This window comes from Harpegnathos saltator, unplaced genomic scaffold (assembly GCF_003227715.2).
Source record: "Harpegnathos saltator strain DR-91 unplaced genomic scaffold, Hsal_v8.6 scaffold117, whole genome shotgun sequence".
NCBI classification, from domain to species: domain Eukaryota; kingdom Metazoa; phylum Arthropoda; class Insecta; order Hymenoptera; family Formicidae; genus Harpegnathos; species Harpegnathos saltator.
Window position 1 is genome coordinate 622,501 of NW_020229892.1, and position 16,042 is coordinate 638,542.

At 50.5% G+C, this 16,042-nt stretch overlaps 1 protein-coding gene across 2 annotated transcripts in view; it reads right to left on the bottom strand.

Moving 5' to 3' along the window:
- wb (wing blister) overlaps window positions 1-16,042 on the bottom strand; it is a 159,846-nt gene that overhangs the window by 100,523 nt on the left and 43,281 nt on the right. For both annotated transcript variants that reach the window (XM_025303810.1, XM_025303813.1), the window contains exons 3-10: window positions 11,404-11,646; window positions 8,875-9,105; window positions 3,275-3,511; window positions 2,796-2,957; window positions 2,078-2,374; window positions 1,336-1,590; window positions 930-1,177; window positions 471-705 (exon numbers count right to left, since the gene is read on the bottom strand). In XM_025303810.1, coding sequence (XP_025159595.1) covers window positions 471-705; window positions 930-1,177; window positions 1,336-1,590; window positions 2,078-2,374; window positions 2,796-2,957; window positions 3,275-3,511; window positions 8,875-9,105; window positions 11,404-11,646 — 1,908 coding nt within the window. The remainder of the gene's footprint in view (window positions 1-470; window positions 706-929; window positions 1,178-1,335; window positions 1,591-2,077; window positions 2,375-2,795; window positions 2,958-3,274; window positions 3,512-8,874; window positions 9,106-11,403; window positions 11,647-16,042) is intronic.

Sequence of the window (16,042 nt, forward strand, 5' to 3'; positions counted from 1 at the left end):
TATATCACTTATTTAGTGAAAAAGTGTCGAATTAAAATTGCAGTAGAACGACCGAGACATATTTATATTAAATAGGAAATATATATATATATATAAATAATTGTGCATTCTTTTATGCTCGCTCAATAAGCAGCGGTACTGCTACCGACAGACAGTCCAGCGCACTTCTCGTCGGTGTCGAGGGCCGAAGGACAGAGCTGCGTGCTGTGTGCGCGCGCATAGAGTGTGGTCGGTAAAATCGCTCGTGATCCCACTAGAGATCCCTAGAGATCAACGGCCGCAAGATCGATACGAGCTCGGTTACTTCAGGTACTCTACTCTACCGACCAAGTATCCGCCGCAGCGCGGCGTTCGGATCTTGGTCGAAGGTTCGCGTCCGCGTTAAAGCCAGATGTACACTGACGTAATCCGTTCTTTTACACGTTTCTTACACTAGATGTGTCCTGGCAAATAAATTTATCGAAACTCACCCCGCATTCGCCCATCAAAATGTCGCAGGACTCCACGTGGCCGTTGCAGTCGCATTTCACGCATATGTGATGGTCCTGGAGATTGGTGCCGTTGGTGACAACTCTCGCGTATCCCCAGGTGCATCTCTCGCAGGACAAGCCTTCATATCCCTCAGGACACTCGCACATTTCGACTAGATTGTTGGTCTCGCCGTCCGGCGAAAATTCGCCCGTTGCCAGGATGGCGTATTGAAGACTGAAAAAGAATGAGAAACATATATGCTCCTTTTTTCTACGTTGTCCAAAATGTGAGATTCGTGTTTAGGACAAATTTTCGTTACTCTGTCAATGTTATATATTAAATTACACGATAGATGTCTGGAAAAGATCAATTCAAGCACGGAGGGATGCAAGTAAACACCTGCATCAACCATCCTAAGTTCGAGTAATTAAAGACTTGATTTGATAATTGACACGTACCTTCCTTCGATTTGTCCCGAATGGTATTGCGCCCTAATCATCAAGTGCTTCAGGTCGGCGAGAACGTGCATCATCTGGGTCTTCGTCACAGGATCGCCACGAAACTCGGTTCTTCTTAATCTCGTCGGAATGTCCCGGATATCATCCCGAACATGATACCAGCCCTGTTCTCGTAGAGATACCGAGATCTCCGCTCTATCGCCGCTATATTGCTCCTCGCCGTACGCGATGCGCAAACCGTTGTTACCCTGCGCAAGAAAACAACAACGCGACAAATTGCACGCGTTATCATCGCGCGTTTACTTCCCTCTCACCCGTTTCACCCGCGACTTCACAATACAACTCGTGAGAAACTAGAGAATTGGAATTTTGCGATGCGAATAGACAGACGCTGGCAGATACTTACGACCAGGATAACGTTGGGCCCGACGGTCGGTTTACCACTGTTGTCGCCTCGTATGACGACCCACGTAACGGAGTACGTAAGATTACTGCCGTACGAGGATACACGATTCCCCGAGTAGACTTGCGGCGCCAGCCAGAAAGGGCTGCTGACCTCGTACGGCGTCATGGTTAGCCACCCATCGTCCGTCTTCAAGATGGGAACAACTGCTCGGGACGCGTTCATGTCGGTCACCAACCAGTTCTCCAGCGTAGAAATCTGGGAAAAAAGAAGCAAATCGCGCGGCTCACCAGCCGTTACCAGCCTTGGGAAAGCGTGTCTATCTTACTTCGCAGCGCAGCGCAGCGCAGCGCAGCGCAGCGCAGCGCAGCGCAGTGGAGGAACCACGAAATATTTCGCCATGTATATCAAATTACTATAATAATGTGTGATTGAAGCGTTTCACTTTACTTCGCGATAATCTCCAGTTTCATCTACGCAATAAAAAATATTGTCTCCTTGTAATTTGTAATATAATCACATGAATATGTATGATATGGTAATTTATTGTAATACAGTTGTGTATTAACTTGTGTGACACGACATGATGATCACGATTACACGTATCGTGTTATACTTATATGGCGATACGGCGATACGGCGATATAATTTTCTAATCAATCACACGAACAACCAAATTCGGAAGATGAACGTGACAAATGACGCGATAAAATTGCCGAAACCGCGAGATAGAGTAAAGTCTCACCATGCTGTACGATAGTCTGGCGGTGGTGCATCGGTCGGTCGTGCCGAAACAGTAGCAGGGCGAGCAGCCGTCAAGATTGTCTTTCGTGAGGGCAAAATAGCCAGGTTTGCAGCGATCGCAGAACTCGCCGGCGACGTTCGCCTTGCAGAGGCAGTAGCCTTCGCAGTCGTCAGACGGTAAGATCCCGCGGGAGTCGCAGGGGCAAGGCATGCAGTCGGGAAACTGCTGATAGCCGGCCGCGCACTGATCGCACTTGTAGCCCGAGTAGCCCGGCTTGCACTCGCAGGCACCTGCTACCTGGAGCACGAGCGGTGTTTATAGACGGCGATTATAGGACGACCCCACGATCGTGAGAACGTCGTCACCGTCACCGTCACCGTCACCGTCGATCGTTGGCTAATCGACGCGCATAAATCACGCTGGCGCGAGCGATTATCGGCTAATAATCCCCCGAGACACGGTGAAAGCAGCCGCGAGGCGATCCTCGTGATCGTCGTGAGATCGGCGGGAGAGCGACGACGTGAAGCGGCGAGGGAACGTCGCAGGTGGAAGCGACTTCTCGCTTCTCGCGCTTCGCCGAGACGAGTATCACACGCTCGCGCCGTCATGATTTTCGCGGACGTCGCTTCGAACTTGCTGCTCGAAATTTGCCAATTTGAGAGAGAGAGAGAGAGAGAGAGAGAGAGATTACACTTCGCGCTCGGGAAATTGCTCTTACCTTTCCCACGTGGGTGTACGAGTCGTCGGGAGTGCAGTAGCCGGTGCTACCACGCACGTTGCAATTGCAGGGGATGCACGGCTCCGATGCGTCAGGTGCGACACCATTCGGCCTGTAATAGCCGACCTCGCATTTCTCGCAGTTGATCCCGGCCGTGTGCTCCTGCGAAAGATTTCGCCAATTTCCAACTATTTTCATTCTTCTACTCTCTTCGAAACGTATCCTTCATCTCATCTGTTTTTTCACCCGAGACTCAGAGAATTTTGCGAGAAACAACAACGCGTGAAATCCCGTCACGATTTCGACTGGGAAATCTGCTGCCTCTAAGATCACTGAAAATATCGCGAGACCTGCTGCCGAACGGGAAAAAACTCGACCTGAATTTCGCGGAATGTACGCGAAATACGCGAAAAAAGAACGTGCGCGCCTATTTCGCAACAGTTGCTCCCCGCGCGCGCGCGCGCGTTCGGCTGCCTTACCGTGCAATTGACGCACATGCCGCCGCCTCGGTATTTCCCATGAATGTCCATGGACATATTCTTCCTGGCTACTTCCTGGTCGTATCTGCAGGACGTTGCGTGGCCGTTGCAGTTGCACTTCTCGCAGTGAAAGCCCTTGCCGGCGGTGCCGGGTCGCCACGGGATCTGATTGTACATGGGGCAGCATTTCTCGCATCTTTCGCCGCACGTGTGACGCTCGCACTCGCACTTCTGATGCTGAGGAACGAAACGACACGAAATGCGCTTATCACAGATTGTCGCCGAGGCGAGAGAGGCCGGAGCGGCCGCGCTCCTCGATCGCGGACGAACGAAACGGCGAGGCGACGTGAAGACACCCTCATGGACGAGACAATAGCGTTCGTCGTCCGCCGCGACGCTCACCTCGAATGGGAATTCTCCCATTTCGTCAGCTCTTCGTGTCTCAATGACGTCGTGATAGCGTTGCAATGATTGATGATTCGAGCAGTATTATTTCTATTATTACCACTATTATCATCAGCATCATGAGTGTTAACATCAACAGTAGCAAGTCGGTCGCCGGTCGTTCCATGTTATTTGGAACAGCGAAAGACGAAAGACGTGGTCTGTAAGTCTTCCGATTTGACAATCTCGCAACGACATAAATCTCGATCGATATAAATCACGGTGAATTCGATAAAAGCGGTCTCCGAAAGTCGGTCAAACGAAAGAAAAGTAAAAAGAAGCAAGTCAGATAATAATTAAAAAGTCGCGATTAAACGCGGACCTGCGAGATGCTGTGCTCGCGCGAGTACAATTGTCCAACTGAATCGAAAATCGCAGGATGGGTCCCAAACGGACTCGGTGTTGTGCCCGGAGATCACGTGTTCAAAGGTCGAGCGCGAGAGCATGATAACACGATTGTCATCCAAATCGCGTGGTTAACATTCGACGACAATGTCGCTGCTCAGCTATGTCGTGTAAACGCGATGTTTGTTGGTGTCTTAGCAAAATACCGGATGGCAGGAGAAACGCAGGATTCAAAAGGGCTCCACGGCTGAAGGCTCTCGACGGTGAACAACAAACAGTAAGAACGGAACGAAATGAACGCGAAATCGCCGAGCGCAGCCGATCGCTGGCGATCGACGGCCATCGTCGTCGGGATGAACGATCGGCGAGCCGGGTCGAATGAAACGCGCGGATGAATGAATCGCTACATTCGGTAATATTAGACGCTCACCCGGATGTTGCTGCATCGCGGCGCAGTCGTAAAGACGACGCTTCATAGTTCGCGCTCTCCCGCTGCTCTCCGAGCGTGTAAACGATACGCGTGTAACTATCGCGGATAACTATATAACGCCGTGCATAAAGCGCACTTTCTCAATGCCCCCGCGCGCGCGGCCGCAGTACGTTCGCTTCACGAGGGCGTCCGCCATTCGTTCGTTCCGTTTCCGCCTCGCGGATCCGGCGATCGCGGAATCGACGTTTGCAAACAGCGGGTTCGCTCGATCGCGCGACCAAAGTACGAGCTACGAATGCGATAAACACCCGTTCCGGACGCCCGAACGTTAATCCGTATAAGCTTGCTCCTCGAATGGCGATTGTTACGTACCTCCTTCCCTCATAACGTACCGAGAGCGGGATATCGAAACTCAACTCATATCAGGACGAGACGTGCCTGGAAAAACCGCGTCATCGCCGCGTCCGCGCGATAAAAACGTGGACGCCCCGGAAAGCGTTCTCGACGACGGAGGAAGAGTGGAATGGTGAAACGAAATGGCGCAACGACGCGTGTGTGGTCGTATCGTGAGCGGCGCGAAGGACGATTCATCGCGCGGTATTTCGGGCGTTAACGGGGGCCCGATATTATTTACTGCTATGATAATGATCACCCTCCCCTCCCCCCCCCCCCGCGCTCACACAGGGTCGCGTCTGGGGTCGGTAATTGGCCGCTTTCCGCAACGATTCCGGGCCGCGTTTAACGAGTCCGAATTGTGCCTCGTCGGAAGTCATAATGTTTCGGGACCGTTACTCTCGAATCGACGAGAGACCGGCCGTGCCGCGCGCGCGCGCGACCGAAAAATGAAAAGCCGCGCTTGCACACGCTTCGTGTCTCGGAGGTACGGTCGACCTTAATTTCGACGACGACGGTCTCTTTGATCCGCGGCAGGAGCGGAAAGATTTTCCTCCGTCGAGAGGAGAAAAATGCGGCGCTTACACGAGGCGAGGTTCACGGGTCGTATAAATCTGACTGAGAACGAGATCCGTGGAAATACTTAAATATTGATAAGTTAGACACGTGTCTTTTCATAAGTGTAACTGAGCACTGAGAGGTCGTGAACTCTACAACCGCATGAGCGTGCTCGGCTGCTCGGAATCTCAAGTGAAGCTAGTCCGTATGTGTGCTTTGAGGAAATGAAAGTCTTTAACATGAGGATTAACATGGAGGATGTTGGCTGATGTTGAGCAATGCAAAGGATTCCAAGGATAATGTACGTTTCTCATGGGGGAAAGTTGACGGATGTAAAAGTGTCTCAAGGAAGTTACGAGATTTACGTCATATCGTCAATAAACCGCAAAAAGACCGAATTTCCTACAGATCCGGGAGGAGAATTAACGTGCCTTTCTAACGAAGGAATGAGAGAAAAAGAATTACGAGACGAGAGATTAAATAAATTGTAAATTGCCGAGAGATACGTTCCGGTGATTGACGACGAGGTGATTGAAAGTGACGATGATTGCGAGAGCGACACGAAGTATCTGTAACATTGTGCATTGATAGCGACACAAAGCCCCGCAGTGTTTTCATTCACACAGACACGAGCACGCATGAACGCGCGCGCGAAAGATCGTCCGTGCCATTTTTGCAACTCGCTGTATCTGCCGTTGCACTCTCGGCCGTACAATTCTCGCGTTCGATTCATAACAACGAGCGCACCCTGAATGAACGCGTACGCGAACTCGTATCAGGCTCTCCCGGGCCTCGTGAAAACATCGCGGGCGAGATACCAAACGCTCCAAGCAAAGGTCAATGTCCACTCTACGCCGCGGTGCGGCGATACGAGATGCATCGGCAGACGTGGCGTTGCGTCACGAATGACGCAGATTAATGCTCCTTTGTTACAAAGATATTCCGTCGTCTGGTTTATTATATGGTATAACAAGCGATAATCCCGATACGGCGATAGTGGAATGTGAGAGAGAGAGAGAGAGTTTCGCGCAAAGGATTTTTTCCTATTTTTGCACGACGCCCGCGGGTTAAAGCGATCGTGATCGCAACACGAAGAACCCGCGACGAGACGTACGGATGTCGCAATCACAAACGATCGCGTTGGTAATCGTTATGCGACACGGTGAACTATTATTGTTCGCCGAAGCCGAGCGTGTGTAGAGCACGACTGATGCAGTAATGTCCTTTCTCGGATCCTATCACCTATGTGCACCACGAGATTCATATCTCAATAAAGTATCTTACGAAAGTAAAACAGTACACCAAGTGTATAAAAATGTCACTGAGAGAATTAAAAGAGAAATTAAAGTACACAAAATATTGAAGTAAACTCAAAAGACTTTTTTAAATAAATTTAAAGTTAAAACGAAATTCACAATTAAATTCACAAAACAATTAAATTCTAAATTTCTCTCATATACAGGGTGGGGCAATACCTATTAGGACCTTAAATATCTTCGAATCTATAAGTCCCAGAGGAAGATTTGTGTAACCAAAATTGCACGGTACGAAGGGGGCTATCATATAGCGATAATAATTTTTGTCCAGGTGGTTTGCTTTTTGATGATTTTAAAATTTCCAAAAATCAGCAAGTTAACAAAAGTCAGGGCGCTGTTGTAACAATATATTCTTGAGACTAAATAAAGCAAGAAAGTCCAGGACCACTTTTTCCTCCGACAAATAGTTGGCGAGATATCGTAAGTTAAATATTGAAAAAGTTATCAAGTTTTCGTCAGATATCTCAAAAAATATTAGGCAAATAAAAAAATGTTTTAGACAAAAGTTGTTCAAATTAATTGGTAGAAAAAGACAGTGTAATAAAAAATTAGGGTTCCCATTTAAAAAACGCAAGTTGACCTTGGTATCTCCGAAGCGCCTCCATCTGGACAAAAATTATTATCGCTATATGATAGCCCCCCCCCCCACCTTCGTTCCGTGCAATTTTGGTTACACAATCTTCCTCTGGGCCTTATAGATTCGAAGATATTTAAGGTCCTAATACTTATTGTCCCACCCTGTATAAAAATGAATCCTAAAATTTAAATTTATCTTGAAATTTAATATCGTTCAAATATTTCCTTCTGGTATTCCTTTTTCTAAGTGGCTTAAATTCGAGAGCAGATGGTTTAATCTTTCATTTCAGCTAGAGATTTGCAATTTTACATTCAAAGCTACACCGTGTCGCTTGTGCGACGTGATTTCTGCTGCAGCTGCGCGCTGCAGGAATACGAGAGAGGAACAGGGAGAGATCTCTTCGCGAGGAAATATACCGCGGCACGGGAGTGATTAATCACCCGCGTCGGGACTATTGTCTTACCGCTCACGGGTATTGTACCGCTTGAGACGGACTGCAGCACCGCGCTCGTAATTAAACGTGAATCACCCCCGCGAGGATACACGCGGCCGCGGTGTTGTGCGCATTTTCATTCCGTCCGCGCTGACTGTCGTCGTAAATTTAGTGCTCGCGCTATTGACCCGCATTCGCGGCGCGCGTTCAACGCCGAACGTATCGCGCCTTTGTGAGCCCCCCGACTTTGCGCTCACGACTGCTGCAACGGCGGTTGCACTTGCGAGAAATTCATTCCGGCGAATCGGACGCAAATGCCAGCTCTAATAACGCGGCGTAACGACAGCTCTCGTAACGACCGCGGGACGAACGGCGTAATATTCTAGTTGGTCTTTGTTACACGCGAACGATCCAATTCTCACGACTCTAACCGTGATTCACCGCCTGACTTCAACCTCGAGATTCCTCCGAGTCCGGCTACCGGCCACCACCGGACACGTACCGTGGAAACCACACACAACAACGTTGAAAGTGGCGAAAAGAAAGGAAGAGAAAAAAGCGACGGCGCCACCGAAGGCACCCACCGGCGCGGCGGCGCGGCGGCGGCGGCGGCGCGATCGCACACGGCGGGGCTTTAATTCCTCACGGTTTCTGCGGCTTTTAGCAGGCGGACGACTCGAGAAGCGGCCGATCCGGCCATTAGCGGTGTCGGGGCGGACAAAGGCCTGACAAGTTTACGGCGCTTTCGACGGATTTATTTCGCCGGCCGGCCGGCCGGCCGGCCGAATCCGGGTGTCCGCTTTCGAGAGCGCGACCGACTTCGGAGTCGCGCGCGAAAATCGCGCGATCGCGCCAGCCGTTCTCGCAGATTTTTCCCCACGAGAAGCCGAGTTTCGCTGAACACTCGCGTGGGTCTCGCGAGGCGATTGCATGAAAGAAAACGAAAAAATCTCAAACTGCACAAGTTGCGTAATTTTAGCGACAAGTGGCCAGCAGCACAACTCGCTCGAATCTCAGGCGAGCGCGGGAAAGCAACTCGCCTCGCGTTCTCGAACACGTTTGAGGAACGCGACAAGGAGGAGGATCTCGTCTGTCAGCACTTACCCCGTGATGCACGCTGTACCGACATCGCGCCGCGTGTCCGGAACACAGACACCGTCCCCCGATGTTGATCTCCTTTATGGAGTAAAAGGCTTGCCGCTTGTCCGCGGAGGATTCGCCGCTGCGCTGAAGCCCCTGAAGACGCAGCCGGACGTATCTGGCCTGGGTGAATTCCAGCAGAGTCGAGCTGTGGCTCAGGGCCCCGGGCCGACCGCTCACCAGCTTCGTATGGATCTTTAACGTAAGCAATTAAAATTCCTATTAGTCCCGACGAAGTCTCCGATCGCGGGATGGCTCGTAGGACAACGACAGTCGCGCCATGAAGAATGCAAGAGGACAGTCCGCACGATAGGAGACGACAGTCTCAATAAGGTGCGCCTGAATAAGAACTCGACGACGACGCGAGAAGCGATATTCCTGTTATCGCCGTCGGACACGCCGTTCGTCTCGACATTCGGCTGCTCTGAAACTCGCTCGAGATAACAGACAACAATTGGAAGCAAACCGAATGGAAGCCTCTTATCTGCCTGTTGCAACAAGCGAGTTTTCGTCTGGTCCCTTGCTAGACAGAACAGTCGCACGAGCCGGATTTCTCTTTCCTCGTGTTCTCAAGGATGCACCATTTCTCGCGGCGAATCGTCCTTATTCGTGTCGGGAAAGTGTGGTGGTCGCCCACTCCCCTCTCCCTCTCCCTCCCCCCTCCCCCCCCGGGAATGGATATTTCTGTCGAAACGATTGTAGCTTTTCCTCAAGCGCTGATTAACGCTGAGTAAAGGAGGAGCGATGTCCGACAGTCGAGAAATTGTCAGCCGAATTACGAAAGCGAACGTCGGATGCGACATCCGTGCCGGCGACGACGGTCAATTAGCGTCGGCGGGCGAGAGCCATTAAGTTCGAGAGACGCCGTCGAAGGAGTAAATCATCCGCGAATGGCGCCGCGCGCTGAAAAGGGAGCGGTGAGTTCCGTAAATGGAGGGCGCGCGCGGTGCCTAATAAGGGACAATCGCTTGTCCCTTTCTTTTAGGATGCCTCGCGATCCCACGCTGATTGCCCCCAGCTTGCTTTTTAATTATTCGTACGTGACTCCTGCGAGTCGACGCTTCGCCGATATGTATCTCGAGGTAAGAACCGCAGGAGCAGCGCATCGGGAGGACTCGGAGGGTTCTTCGGAGGGTTCGGGAACCGCGGAGAGACAGGACTGCAGCGCCCGTTTGGAAGTTGCAAGTCTGCAGAAAGGACTGGAGGAGGAGGAGGAGGAGGAGGAGGAGGAGGAGGGAGAGAAACGATGGAAAAGAATCAATGATACAAAAACGGCGATCCCTACATTCCGACCATGTATGGCGCTACGTGGCCGTATAAGGGAGTATCGCGTACGCACCTTCGACACAGAGGGGGGAGGCTTGGCAGTTTTACGCTTCTGCACGCGAACCGGCAGCGCGGGGATAAAGAAGGAATTGGCGACGAAGGCGGGAAGGAGGATCGCGTTGGGAACGCTCGTCGTCGTTGTCGTGAACCAGGAGAGGTATCCTCCAGAGAAGGAGCAGGGGGACGAGCACGCAGCCATCACGTGCAAAACGCGACGTTAACGCGATTACGTGCAATTATGTCTCCCGCGGATGTAATTACACGGTTGCGGCTGGCTGCGTGTCCTCGCGACGGAAAACTCGGCCGATCGACGCGACGGACGAGGAGGAGAGAGCCTACTAGCGGCTTATAAATTTCCATTGCGAAGAAACGCACTCGTCCGCAGACGGACGAATGTCGACGAGACAGCCATTAACATGCTTTCGCATCGGCCAGACGGGAGGAAGCTGCCCCCCCCCTCTCTCTCTCTCCCTCTTTCGATTGCGCCGACTCGCCGCTTATTAACTACCCCCGAGAGAGCACTTACAATTAGTAGTTGGCGGCGGCGCCAAGAAAAAGGCGACAACGGCGGCGGAGAGGCAGAAAAACGAGAGCCACCGGAAGAGAGCGCACGGCCCGGTATAATCCTGCTAAATCCTGCGCGCCCGCTAATCATCTAATTCGCGTAATCGCAGAGCGCGCGGTAGAAAACCGTTTTAGCAAGTGGCGACACGTTGGGCGTGCGCGCGCTCGCGAGGATTTTCGCAAGGATCACTGATAATCACACGCTTGGTCGCTCGCTCTTGGCGGAACGGGCGCCGGCAAAAATGCGTCGGCGAGCGAGCGCTGCTCCTTGTTGCATCACAAGGCTCATTAACATAACGCCTCGCTCGCGTCCGCTTGACCTCGCCGACGAGGCTGCTTTCCGGAGAGAGCGATAAAATGCACACGTGAAATGAAGCGAGGGTGTCTACTGGACGATGCGAAATTTCCAGAAAAAACAATTGACACTGGTGGAACCAAGGCGGAGACAATTAATTATATACAAATGGGAACCTCGACGCGTTGGCGATTTCACAGCGCGAGATTATTCATTTTATATTTAATTCTTTTTCCCTTATATATAGAAGAAGGAGGAGGGCCCGATATTTTCCCGAGCATTTTCGCGAAACAGTGAAGAGCACTCACCTCGCCGTTTTCCATGGGGATCTGCTTGGAGTGCTGGCTGGTGCAGATGACATGGTCGTCGCTGATGTAAACGGGTTTGCTGCCGGTGGGCGGCGTCGAATATCTCGACCAGCATTCCTCGTCATTCGGCGCGTAATACTGCCACGGCAGGAAGTTTTCGCTGTCCAAGGACCTCTCCAGGATCCAGGCGGCGGGTCTCGGCGAGTTCGCGGCCTTCACTATCACGTACTCCACTTGGTAGACCTGCGAACATACGACAGCATCCAGAGACGTCAGTGAGAGGTGAGCCCCGTTCTCGCGTCTCGACATTTTCGATATTCGCCGAGAAATTCCGGGAGGGAGGGAGGGAGGGAGGGAGGGGGGGTTCGTGTTCCGCGAACGCTGCTTTACGCGCCGAGATCCGAATCGCGACGGGCAATGACGGGGATTCGCGGCTTCCCCGCGGCTCGCCGGGGAACCCCGCCGCGAGACGGGGGATCTCGCGACGGATAATTAATTCCGAGTAACCGCGGATCTACCGCGGAACGACCGCCGCTGCTACCTGGCGTCTGTTTCGTCCCGTGCGCGTCCCGGAGCGTCCCGACGAATAGGAGAGCACAATATCATCGTAATGCATCGCTTTGTCAATCTCTCTTTCTCTCATACTTCGGCCGGATCGTCCCGGGAGAAAGATCCTCTCTCTCCGCAGGCGGATGTTGAAATCTGTGTTAGGCGTGTGCGTGCGTGCGTGCGAGCGACAATGGGGATTTTATGCGCGAACCGAGGCGGCCGGGCGACAGGGGTCGGCCATCGCTTCTCATTGCTCACCTTCGTTCACGCGTTCCGTTATATTTTCATTGTCCGCGAGCTCAAGTGGGATCGACGAATCGACAGTCGAACACGTGAACATGTAAAATGCGCGAGGGACTCGTGCGGGTGGCCTGTTGACGGTTCGTCCGCAGTGGCGGATGTAAATGGCGCAAACGCGGGTTTTGAAGTACAACAATCCGCCGTAACAAATCGTAAATGCAACGCGCGAGTGAGCGAGCGAGCGTTGGCGAGTTATTCCATTCTCGTAGGCGAGCGCTGCATTACAGGACGCTCCGTTGAGTGCCGGCCACGTGAATGATACTCGTGCGCGCGCGTATCGCACGCTATTATCTTTACGTAAACGCACAACGTTACACGCGGTACTTTAGATAAGTACCTCGGATAAATGTCTCTGCTTTCGTCTTGGTCGCGAATTCGTTGCTGCACATGCCGTCTCATTTTTGCCGTTCACAGATGCGCCACTCTCGCTGGCAAAAGACGCGACATTCTCAGCCGGTTGGCTTTGCTAATATAAATATCAAACGTTATTCGAATGAAATTCTATTGAATTAAATTCGATCGCTTCCTCGGCTCCAACTTTTCAAGCTTCTTGTTTTTTTTTTCTTTCTAAATCTTTCGCGAGACTTTTCCTCGTTCATTAATCGAAAAGTTTGGCGAGAGTCGCCGCAGGCCGGGGGATGTGCAGTCGCACGCATCTCTCCGAGGCCGCAACGGTCGCGGTTTAACAAGACGGGAGTCCTTCATCCTGCCGTCGTGTCGGGCCGCGTCTTTGTCGTCGTCGTTGTCCTCGTTGTGTCGTCGTTACGCCGGCATTGTGAGACCGGACCGACGCCCACTTTCGGACCATAAAGACAGATCGCATGTTCGCGATACCGGCTGCGTTTCCTTCTAAGGACTTCGTCCGGAACGGCCGATTCGAGCCCGTTCCGAAGCCGACTTCAATTATCCGACCCTCGTAGACGAGGACGTATGTATACGTGTGCGAGCGCGGGACGACGATCGTGGCTACCCTTTGGGCGTTAAAGGTTGCATCGCTGCACGTCGACGGTCGTAATTCTCGATTTGCGCGGCGCTAATGCCTTTCTCTCTCTCTCTCTCTCTCTCTCTCTCTCTCTCTCTCTCTCTCTCTCTCTCTCTCTCTCTCTCTCTCTCTCTCGGAGAGAGAGAGATATAGATATAGAGATAGAGATAGAGATAGAGAGAGAGAGAGAGAGATCGCCGCGTACACACATTCGATTTCCTTCTCTCTCCTGGAGCGCGCGCGAAATTCGCTTTTCACTCTTCTCTGACCAGATAACACTTTTGTATCCTTTTTCCTTCGTGTTTAATTTAATTTACCCTCGTGTAATCCTATTCTCCCATTTACTGGGTGAATGGCAGCGCCGTGCTGAGGCGACGGGCAACGTTAACGAGGATACCCGTTTCGATCAGTCGGCTCGCGGCTCGCGGCGGTTCGGCGCAAGGCAAACGCACGTAACGCGTGCGTAGAGCGGCGCGCCGCAAGGGGAACGTATTTGCACATCTACATTGTTATGACAGGAGCGAAGGAAAAAGGAACGCGTTACGAGGCAGGCAGTCTGCACTCGTGCGGTTGCTCGCCTTTTACCAGCTAAATATTTACGTTGGCCGCACATGTTCCGCTTCGGCTTCCAGTCGCACCATCAGCATCGCGTGCCTCGTCATGGGGTAGGTCGTAAGTAAACCGCGGACACATTACTGGCTCAAGGTTAGTCCCCGCCCGCTTTACCCCTTTGCCGATCGCCCACGAGGGTGTAGGATATCCCTGCGTGAAACGGTACGTACACGAGGAACTCCGAATTGGTTTATTCTCGGCACTCGACAGATTTATCGAGAGGGAGAGAATAAATTCCGTTCGAACAACAGGACGAAGCGCGTGTCGTCGGACTGTCGTTGAAGCAGATCGAACGGAAGCGAAAAGTTAGGTCTTGAAGAACGCGCCGTAACAGTGTCGAATTCACGCGTTCATATTTCGACTCGGTCCGTCGCATCGAAAAATTAAATATCGCGTTTCTCGCGAGTTTCTATTTTGCACATTACATTGTCAGATTTCGCAAAATATATAGTTCTACAATAGTTCTGTAAAAAGTTCTGCTCTATAAAAGCGAAAAAGGATGATTATAATTAAGTAAAGATTAACAATAATACAGTAATAAGCGTACCGACTTGAGACGCTATCAAAATCTCAGAGTTCTAGCCTTTCCAAAAGAGTTCTCAAATAGTTATGAGCATAAAAAAACACTTTCCAAAGAGTTCTGAGCGCTAGCAACGTTGTACAATTTTTAAATAAATTAATACTGCCTGAGCGCATCGTATTTTGAGAGAATAGGGTGAGATGCTAGCCGAAATCTTCTAGTTCTCTTCCATCTGAAATACTTTTTGTATATTTCTCAACATACTACAGCATTTTTCAAAGAACTCTGCGGCATTCGTAACGTTGTATAATTTTTAAATAAGTTAAGATTACTCGAGCGCGTTGTACTTTGAGAGAACGAGAGGGCGAGACGATAGACGAAATTTTCTACTTCTCAAGCTCTAATTTATTTATTTAAAAATCGTACAACGTTACGAATGCTCAGAACTCTTTAGAAAATGCTTCAGTATGTTGAGAACTATACGAGATACGAAAATGAAAATGTTTTTTATGCTCATAACTATTTGAAAATTCTTTTGGAAAGGCCAGAACTCTGAGATTTTGGTAGCGTCTCAAGTCGATACGCTTATCACTTTTTATTATTGCTAATCTTTACTTCATTACAATAATTCTGTTTTGCTTTGATGCTTGAGCACAGAATTTTTCACAGAACTATTGTAGAATTATATATTTGGTGAAATCTGACAATTTATGTGCGCGGAAATCATATATGACGCAACGTGAACTTGGCAAATCAGTTTGTCCGGAGGAGCCATTTTTTTGCGTTAATGAGCGGAACTTACCAAGAACTCTATAGAACTATTAAAAAGGAATACAGAACTCCCAATAATTTGTGATTTTCTGCCAACTTCATACACACCTCATTCTCTCAAAATACGACACGCTCGGGCAATATTAATTTATTTAAAAATCATACAACTTTTGCTAGCGCTCAGAACTCTTTAGAAAATTATCATATTTATTGACAATTCAAGTTTCTGACATTCTTCCTACAATTTAATATGTTGTATTTAAAAGTAAGTAGAATATAAAAGAGGTAATTGAGTATTAAATAATTTTTCATATCTCCTAAAAATGCTTTTACGTAGCGTAGGTCATGCAGCCGTTCTGAAGGAGCGCCATAAGATCTGGAGTCGTTTCAGAGGCTTTCAGTGTGTCCTCTCTTAAACTTCAAGTTGGTAAAAACGACAATAAGTACCGATTTGTAGCATTAAGGAAGCACAAAGTTTTGGTTTGTAGCATTAAAAGAGCACTATATCCTATATGACTCCAGATATCCGGAGATCCTTCAGTAGTCCTCCAAATCCTACGGAATTTGCAGGCTCAAAGTAGAACTGAAATTTCGACTCGGGAAACCTCTCTCTCGCTCTCTCTCTCTCTCTCTCTCTCTCTCGGATCGCGTGAGAGGCTGACTGATACGCCGAGATGTCCCGGAGCGGCCCACTTGGCTCGCGAGGAGCACCTTCGTTTACGAGCTCGGCCGAGTTAACGGGCGCGCGCGAGTGTCGGGCTCGTCGAGAGAGTCTCACCGCTTGACGCGCCTCGCCGTCATCGACCTTCCCGATGAAAGACGCGCGCCGTCGCCGTCGCCGTCGCCGTCGCCGTCGCCGTCGCCGTCGACGATCGCTCCCTTTCATCGGTGTAAATCACGGAGGT